Raw genomic sequence first — 9,495 nt, 5'->3', positions numbered from 1 at the left:
ATGCCTTCTATGTGGATGCAGTGCACTGGACACCAGTTTCATTAAGATAGGACAGTTAAACATTAAACATGCTGTGAAAAATGCATTATTTTTAAATGTTTGGTAATTGCAAAGAGCATCAAATTGTACAGGGCATTTATGTTGCAGCTAACCTGACCTTCTTCCAAATTTACTTAATATAAATGATGAAAATAATGTGATTTATGGAGGTGAAATGAAAAATCTACTTGAATAATTGCTAGTTAAGGTTTTGGTCTACTATAAAAGGTTTTGTCAGGGTTTTTTATGCAGACAATGTTAGTGTTTATGGTCATTGCTGGAAAAGTCACATATTTGGCAACACTTTAATATTCCTAAATACTGTATTTTTTTTGAAAATTCTAGATTATTAGAGGTTCTTCTGCATACCTTGATTGATATGCAGACAAGTAATCATACTGGAGAAATAATGGGACAGATTTTTTTAAATTAAATCATTTTATGGATAGTGAGAGATGTCTTATGACTAGTAGATATCTTTATTAGTTAATCATTTCTTTACATCAAATGGCCCGATATGTCATGTCTGACTTTAGTGAGTACTAGACAAAGTTCAGAATTGCAGTATTATGTTAGAAAAAGTTCTACTTCTAATAAAACTTCCAATATTAACAGTTCTCTGTACTGATGTAATTAAGTCACGTCTATGCCAGCAATCTATCAGTGAAATCAGGTGTCAGTTTTTCAGCACTGCTACAGTGACTCTTGGTTTTTCATTCAGTGATCTCATTGTTAAAACACTGCACCAAGTTTTGTTGTCAATGGAGTGATCTAGTTTTGTGAGCATTGTTGCATGTTAGTGTTTTTGAATGAGTGTGCCGTAACTTGTTGTCACATAAAAAAAATATATAAAATTGTTGAAACGCATCGATAATTTGCATAGAGGAACGGCCTATGTTCTGTTTTCAATTTTGTATGTAATATCTTCTATGAAAGATTATCCTGATAAAGAAAAATACTTTTAATCTACTGGTGTGAAGAGAAGCAGATGGGACATTTTATTTTTGTATTTCCGGAGGTCAACATGCAGCATATTCATCAGAGAAATAAACCATACAATATGTGGGGATCTTACATTTTATTTTTTTACAAGTACATATTAAGTTAATCTCAGGAAAAAAAAAACATGACAAAGTATGAAACAAATGTGAGTCTTAGTGAAATTTGAAGTCATGAAAAGAGCTGCTATTATTTTCCAGACTGTTGTGTGATAATTTGTTGCAGCGAAAGAAGGAGCTTAATTGGCTGCAGGACACACAGGTTTGTTCATCCTAAAACTCACCTGCTGCTTTCACTGTTTCAACAGCCAACAGCATTTAGAGATAAGAGCCTCCAAAGGAAGCCTGGTTTCCTGCCAAAGTGGACAAACCAACCAGCCACAGCCAAATTTTAAACAGCGTTTGGCCCATGACTGCAGATAATGTCCTACTATGGTTTGATGAAAAAAGCAGCGCCACCTGGTGGTCTACTTGTTCCACTGAACTGCCTCTGGTTTGGGAACTTGATAGTTGAGGGCCTCAAACTCTTGTCCTGGTTTCAGTGCTGGACCAGGAATCATGACAGTCTGAAAGAGTAAGAAGAGTAGATGAGTTTTTGTATTTTGTATTATTTTTAGTAAAACAGACTTAAATGAACACATATTACATGTACAAAACAAATATCTCAAGTGTCTATTCCCTAGTTTTGTTCCATGGGGAATTAACCCTCTGGACTAAGATGGGAAAACCAGTTTGTGAAATTCAGAAAATCACTGGAAAACAACTTACTTCAACAAAAACAACACTGCATCCCCTTGCTGTTTTAGATTTTTCTGTTCTGTTCTTAGAATTATTTTCTATTTACCGTACTTATTTTTTGACTAAATACTTGGGTCAAAGTTTGGTGAAACTGTTTGTTTGTAGCATTATGCATGTAAGAGTTTCGAGGTATTTAGAAAGGGTCAAATATAAAAAGAAAATTGCAGGAAATTAATCACTTGTGCCAGTTGTGGTACAGACAATTGATATACAAGGAAACATCATTCAGAGACACACATAATCTAAGAGTTACATGTAAGTCTGTTATGATCAATTATGCTATGTAATTTTTGCCAAGAAGGGTGTGTTTTTGGCTTGGTTTGTTAGTGAGAAAACATAGCTAATTGTAAAAATATAATGACATTCACAGGTACCACTAATCCTCTAGGGCGGCTGGCACACGTAGTTACTCAAACTTACTTCATGGGAGAACCGATACAATTCTAACATCACCACAAATGTAAAATCGCTTTATTTTTGCATTTCATAGAAGGGCTGGTTTTGGCAGAGGTCTACGCTCTCCAAGTGACATTCTAGCTTTCCTTGTTTTCTAACTGTAAATGAAAGGAGGGAAGAAACGTTTTGCTTTGTGGTCACATTAAGGACAAGTTCCTTATTATTAAACTAATAACCATCACACACTATGAGAATGAAGAAGACTCCAGCAGAGAGTGTGGTGGCGCTTTTGTAGATTCTATCAGAGCAAAGAAACACCTTCCAGGCAACATTACTGCTCCATCTGTCTGGTATATCTGAGACACAGCATGGGCTGACTCACAGATTTAAGGTGATTATATTCCATGTTTTGCAGTGATGCTTCTAATGCAAGTCAACTTCTATTCCTGCCTTACATTGTGAAGACTGGTGCAGACACTGAACAGATCTTTGCCCTTTACTGATGGTAAGACACATTTGTTATTGAGGAAATTTGAACCATATCAGAAAAAACTCTAGGTAACACTTCAGAATATTTAAATTGCAGGCTGTGAACAGTGATTCAAAATACTGAGCCACAACATCACATCCCTGCATGTCCAAAATATTTCCCATATGAAGGAGAAATGCTAGTTAATGAAACGGTTGAGAAGGAGAAATGTGGTTTGTTCCTGCATTCACACTGTGAGTGACACAATCAGGTCAGCAGGAGTCCTCTCACTCAGTCTGAGCTTAACGATGAGGAAAATGACTGACACTGGAATGCTCAAACCTGTTGACTGAGGAACATTGTCTGTTAATGCTTAAAATGACAAAAAACACGTTTTCTCATTACAGTACCTCTAGTGGCATCTGTCTATGTGCAGTTTGGGTTTTATTTGTCCAGGTTTTGAGATATCTATGTCTGACATTTCTGCATCACCCCAACACAACAGAGGTTTTGGTTTGTGGTACTCAATGCAACTGAAAATAACATCTTTCCAGAATCAAAATGGCCTTCATTCTGGATGGTCTGCAGACCTTACTGTCAGCACTTTTCACCGGAACTACTTTCTACGACACAAATAGTCCATATGAGAAGTATCGGCAGTGTGTTCTGTGGATTACCAATACCAGTAACTGGGACATCATTTCTTGAAAGAGATGTTACTGTTGAGTTTTTTTTAAATGTAATCTATTCAATGAAGCACTATGAAGGAATTTTATTGGGGTGAAAGCAGAACCAGAGAAATAAATGTCTGCAGATCTGAACAAATCAAATAAAAGCTACAGAACCATATAGTAGCATTCTGGTCAAAACCACAAAATAACTGGACAGTTCATACTGGATCAAATATGACTGGTGAATTTCAGCACTTCTCCAAAATGTTTTGGCTTATTAGTTGAGGTAACAATCTCAAATTAACATCCCCTTACAAGCTTTTTTTTTCTGGAGCTTCCAATCTCCGGCAGATGCTGTTTGTTCAGTTATCAGGGAGCTGGAGCTGTAGACTCATTAGCTATTATGACTTTATCGATAAGTAAATGGCAATGAAAATTTTATTTGTAAAGCACATTTCATTAAATGTAAACTCAATGTGCTTTACATCAATATTATACTGTTTTAGAGAGCCTGTGGTTTGTGGTGCGGGTGAGTATTGTTGTGTTTGATGAGAGCCGTTTCCTCATTGATAAAAATGAGGAAACAAGCGGGAGGAGAGGCACTGCCATAAGCTGCTGGGAACACCAGATGATCCACCTCAGTGACATTTTGGTAGTCATGTGACTTTTACATCAGTGCTCATGTGCTGATCATGTGACTTCTTTGTGTGTGTGTCTTGCCAGAGTTACTTTCTGACACTTAACAACTGATGATGGTGTGTGGAAGAAAGCCGAAATGTCGTTGCTTGGTCTTCTTTTTAATAGTGGAGTGATTTTAATAAACATTTTGAACTATTTATAAACTGAATGTCTTAGAAAATGACTCTACAGAGACATAACCTTCACAAAGGTAGTATTGACCACAGAGCTATTGTAGAAGACTGCATTAGTGTTAACTAGATGTACCTAATGAACCAGCACATGTGTACATCCTCCTGCCACATTGTGGAGGTTTAAGACCTCAGTACCTGACGATTAGGAGTCTAGACAGTTTATTAAACCAGGGACGGAGCAGTATTTGAACTTTAACCAAACAGCCTCTATTTTATGGGAAGAAGCAAAGGTCGTACTTAGAGGGTGTACAGTATAAAAGCATATGCAACAGCAAGGAAGAGATAATACTTAACTGACAAACATAAGAAAAATGATACTGAAAAGCTTGAAACACTAAAACATACGCCACTGACCTGATTCATGTGGTCATTAAGTATGAACTGGACAGTTAATAGTGGTTTCTTCATTTCCCTTTGACAGGAAGTGTCTTGGACCTCTGCCTTTTTCTTACAAAAAGATATATAAAAGATGCTGTCAGCCGGTGCAGAGTAGAGGCTCACCTTAATAACTGGGTCTTTGGCAGGAGCCCAGGATGGCACTATTTTTCCGTGTAACCTCCATCGGCCGTAGGGGTTGACGAGGTGTCGTTCTATGACAACGTACTCCAAGACGTCCTTGGGCTGCTCCTCGCTGCCCAGCATCAGCCTCCCAAAGCGGTCATAGATGGCCAGAGTCTGCAGGACAGACGCATAGGAAGGTTCATCCAACCTGAGTGCAGACCTCAAAACTGCTCTTGAATTTGCTTTGAACCACCACTGCACTTAACTGTGTGCAATGTGAATACATTAAAAATGTTCAGATGTTTATTAATCCAGCTCCTGTACAAACTCTCCACTCGGATGTAATCTGAACATAGACATGGTTAATAAACACAGTTCAAAGTATCGATGACATCTGTCATGTAGCCATGACTGGACTTTAGATAACTACAGTCCATGAAGAGTCATACCTGTTTGGAGTGGATGCGGACTGTCACCTGACCGTACAGGTTGCCTTTGGAGACCATGTCAGGGCAGCGGGCATGGACCACCTTGGGTGGCTCCAGGGACTCGACAAACCTCCAGCGGATCGTCTTGTAACGGTTCCCCCTCGTCATCTCCTGAACACAGGACAGAGGAGTGATGGGAGGAGCAAAAACAATTAATTGGGGATTTGATGAAACTGAATTATTGAAAAACTTCAACAACTTTTAGAGGAAGAACTTACAGGATAACACCTTTCTGTCACCAAGGAGTGAAGTTTCTCCTTATTGAACCTGCAAAACAAACCATAGATTTTTATCTTCCTCTCTAAACCTCACGCCAGGTTTTTACGGGTAATATCATGTAAGGTGTAGTCAGATTACAAGCTGTATTACTGAACATCATGCTCTCCTTCCTGTCAATCACCTCATATGAAGTCTCACCTAGAAAATGATCCTTCTGTAAAAATCATTTTATCTGAGACATTTTACTTTGAGGGAGAGCGGTTAATTTCAAGACAATTTTTAACTGTTAAATTTGTTTTCTAAAAACTAAAATATAGTTATAAGTAAAAGTTCTAATAATAAAATACATGCATTACTGCATTTGTACTGGACTGAGGAAATGTGACTTTGATATTTTTGGGAAAATGTGCTCTTTTGTTTTTTACAAAGAATAAAAAAAACAAACAAACTAATGTGACAGAATGAATTGAATAGTTAATGGACATACAGTATTTATTAAAGATCTGGAGCTGTTAACCACATCTCACAGTGTTGATCCGCAGATGGAGTACCCAGTTTACTTTCATTTTCATCCCTTCATTTTACTCAGTTTAGTTTATTCAGACAGAGTAAACTCTGCCCACTGAAGAAGACCATGTGATGCAGTTGAAAGCTCCAGAAACCTAGTAAAGTGTCTCTCCCTGACTGAGGCTCAGATGAGCTGTGAAATGACAGACATGAGCTCATTTTCTTACTGTGTCAGGAAGTTGTGAGCCTCAATAAAGATTTCTTGAGCTTGCTCTGCAAAATCCTTCGTTGTGAACAGAGAGTCGTACTGTTTGATTTTACGTATCCTGTTAGAAACAACACAAAGAACACATTCAGCTTGCTCACATTTACTGTTACATATATCCTCTTAAGATATTCTGAATCTGATTGAATGAAACTGCTATAATAAGATATGGCGAAAGAGGTGTCCTCTTTCTCAATGACACAGCTACATCTAACTAAATTCTCTACTGCAACATGCAGATATGTTTGATAAGAGAAACATCAGTACGGGAACAACATGAGGAGTTAGAGAAACAATCTTACGCTAGCTGTGAGGCGGCGCTCTGTCTTATCTGCTCAGTTCGTTGTTTCAGGCCTTCTTTGGACAGACTGGAAAGACGAGCATCACCCTCTGGGGGGATGTAGGGGTCAAAGACTCCCGCTGGTAAAGACGGCAGAGAGGATGGATCAATTAGTGTGTACCCTCCAACCAGGAGAGATATTAAAAAAATAATAGTTTCAATGCACAACTGCCACCTGATGGATGAGGAGTAGCTGCACATTTTTGGGTTGCAAACTGGTATTTATTATAAAATATAACAACAGCAGTCCTGGTGGTCTGTACAAATGTGCTGGTGCTGAATTTATCTCATTACTAATACACCACTTTCTTTATCCAGCTGATGACAGAATAGCTGAGTTTCTGTAACAATTAACAAAACAATACATTTTTCTGTAACTTTCAGTTAGAAATGTTAACATCTTTTACTATAAAAAAACCCTTTCTTCCATTTAACAGAAGAAGACAAAGTTCTTAAATGCTAAATCTTACAAGAAGCTGTACAAATAGCCTCCTTCCAGACCACTGGATCCCTCAGCCCCCATCCCTGATAGCTTTCAGTGATTCAAACAGAATACAAATAACAACGGAGCCAAAACAAAATGACAATTCAATCAAAATGATTATTTAGACCAGATCATTGATGACACATTCAGTGCCAACTTCCATTTTTTCCCATTATCCAATTTAATAAACCAAACCAAAAGTAATTTTCCACTCTGACACCTTAAGTCTAAACATTCATCCTTTTGAAACTAGAAGAGTCCCACACAAGCAAAAATATTGTGTATGTATGTCAAGATTAAAAAAAAATTAAAAAAAAACATTATTACCAGTGCAGGCAATATTGATGGGCCTCTCAATGTACTCCTGTCTGATAACCATGCCTGCTGCTCGGGCCTTGGCCTCTGTGTTCTGTTTCTCCCTCCCCTTCATCCCCACTGCTGGAGGGATAAAGTATCGCTTCTTGGTCCGGACTGGCAGGAAAAGTGGGACCGGATGCCGCAATTCCAGAGATGCTTCTGCATTCTGAGAGAAGGAGGACACAAAAATCGTTGTTTTTTTTTTTTGTGGCACAGTCTTAGAGGTGATAATTGTACTTTATGTCTACTATTAAGGTCATAGCAATTGTCACTGGTGGAACATAAATAAGCACATGTACTCCTGTACTGTACTTAAATACAATTCTGTGATCCTTATACTTTACTTACCCATTTACTTACACATTTCCATTTTATGCTACTTTTTACTTCTACTCCTCGACATTTTGGAAGCCAGTATTGTACAAGTCACTACGCTTCTATTGTTTGACAACATTAGTTACTATGCGGATTCATATTAGTCATACAAAATACAAGTTAACGGATGCAATATGATGTTTATCATAGATGAAGATACCTGGCAGTACATAAAACAGTTGATATTAGCTCCACCTTTACTAGCTACAACATTAGTGATGCTTATACATTAATGAATTTTTAATTATAATCCAATCACATATGTTACTCTGAAATTTTTACACTGTGGTATTGCTCTTATTGAAGTAAAACATCTGAGCACTTCATCCACCACTATTAGTGATGGTGTTGTACATTACATTGAAAGGTGTTTCTAATATTTTTACTTCCATATGCAAGTAAATGGTGTGAACAAAACACTCGCTAACATAATGCAGGGAAATACAACACCAACACCTACTGCAACTCTCAAAGATGCAATAATACGGAAAAATATGACAGCTGAAGTTAGAATTTTGTGACAGCAAGTCAGACTTTTAATCTACTCACAATCTCATCTCAACAATCTTCCTGTCAATATTTTGTTTTACGAGCATTTTTATTATTTTTCCTGGAGATTTATTCCTACATATGACCCCACGTAGCGATGCGGAGGTTAATGTCCTAACAGTTAGCTAGCGTTAGCTAAGCTAGCCATGTAAGGACTATGTGCACTGAGACGAGTTCACAAGCAAAACAAACGAGTTGCTCATTCAACACATCGAAAGTATGTGTTTAGCGTTGATACAATTACATATTAATAAATGTCCCGATACCTTTAAACTGCTGCATGTTGCTTTATGAAGAGCCACCAGTGCCCTCCTCATGGGTACCGCCATCTTGCCACCATTAGCGAGACAGTAGACGCACTTCCGGTTTCCACTTTCAAAATACAACTTGACCAAAAGTCAATGTAACTCCACGCTACCGGCCAATGCTGAAGATAATCTACAGAGCGAAAAAGATACACAACAGAGAGGCAACTTTGCTAGACAAAATGTAGAAATCGGCCCGAGGGTGTGGCCAGAGAAAAGGTAATTTTGTTACCAACACCTAAAAGCGGTGGTGGAGGAAGTGAAGTTCAGCAATGATAGAAGTAACAGTAGGACAATGCAGAAATGCAAGTTAAAGTTAAGCATTCAAAATTTTACATGGTAAAAGTCCAAACTTCAAATTACACTTACAAGTACCAAAACACTCATGAAGCGGGGGTGTCCCCTTTCAAAATTATGTATGTATATATGTATGTATGTATGTATGCATGTATGTATGTATGCATGTATTATTGTGTGTTATGTATTATTATTATTATTATTATTATTATTATTAGTAGTAGTAGTAGTAGTAGTAGCATGCATTAATGTGCTCATTACTTTACTACAGCTGGTAAATGTGTGGCTAATTTTGTGAATCCTACCCCTCTTATATTATCTTAACTATAGTAAGACAGCATAATTTACTGAACATAGGGCATCATCTGACACTTCATCTTCATTCAGCGCTTAAACTTGAGTCAATGCAGATACTGAAACTGACACTACCAGTTCAACGCCACTTCAGCTTCTTTCAGTATTTCACCAGTTTTAGGGGTTTAAGTTTCAGTTGCCTTTAGAAGCTGTAGTATTTTATAGTTAATACTTTGTTACAATAGGAAAATTGTAACTGTTTTTCAGAACA

General features: G+C 37.6%; 1 protein-coding gene across 1 annotated transcript; it reads right to left on the bottom strand.

Moving 5' to 3' along the window:
* Nucleotides 1-1,139: 1,139 nt before the first annotated feature.
* Nucleotides 1,140-8,702, bottom strand: mrpl45 (mitochondrial ribosomal protein L45). Its single transcript, XM_041933687.1, has 8 exons — nt 8,595-8,702; nt 7,375-7,570; nt 6,526-6,643; nt 6,186-6,284; nt 5,451-5,499; nt 5,194-5,343; nt 4,745-4,918; nt 1,140-1,603 (listed from the first exon to the last, which is right to left on the bottom strand). Exons 1-8 carry the CDS (start codon nt 8,655-8,657, stop codon nt 1,505-1,507), a joined length of 948 nt encoding a protein of 315 aa, XP_041789621.1. The 5' UTR covers nt 8,658-8,702; the 3' UTR covers nt 1,140-1,504.
* Between the last annotated feature and the right edge of the window lie 793 nt (nt 8,703-9,495).

This window comes from Chelmon rostratus, chromosome 3 (assembly GCF_017976325.1).
Source record: "Chelmon rostratus isolate fCheRos1 chromosome 3, fCheRos1.pri, whole genome shotgun sequence".
In the NCBI taxonomy this organism is placed as follows: domain Eukaryota; kingdom Metazoa; phylum Chordata; class Actinopteri; order Chaetodontiformes; family Chaetodontidae; genus Chelmon; species Chelmon rostratus.
The sequence above is the reverse complement of the archived record's forward strand: the minus strand, read 5'-3'. Positions and strand labels throughout refer to the sequence as shown.

Bases quoted from the DNA above. Each gene is read 5' to 3' on its own strand.
- mrpl45 (XM_041933687.1), bottom strand. From the start codon at position 8,657: ATGGCGGTACCCATGAGGAGGGCACTGGTGGCTCTTCATAAAGCAACA. The intron at 7,571-8,594 runs GTATCGGGACAT...TCCTTCTCTCAG, and splicing joins CAACATGCAGCAGTTTAAAG to AATGCAGAAGCATCTCTGGA. The intron at 5,344-5,450 runs GTAAGTTCTTCC...TCCTGTGTTCAG, and splicing joins TGACAGAAAGGTGTTATCCT to GAGATGACGAGGGGGAACCG.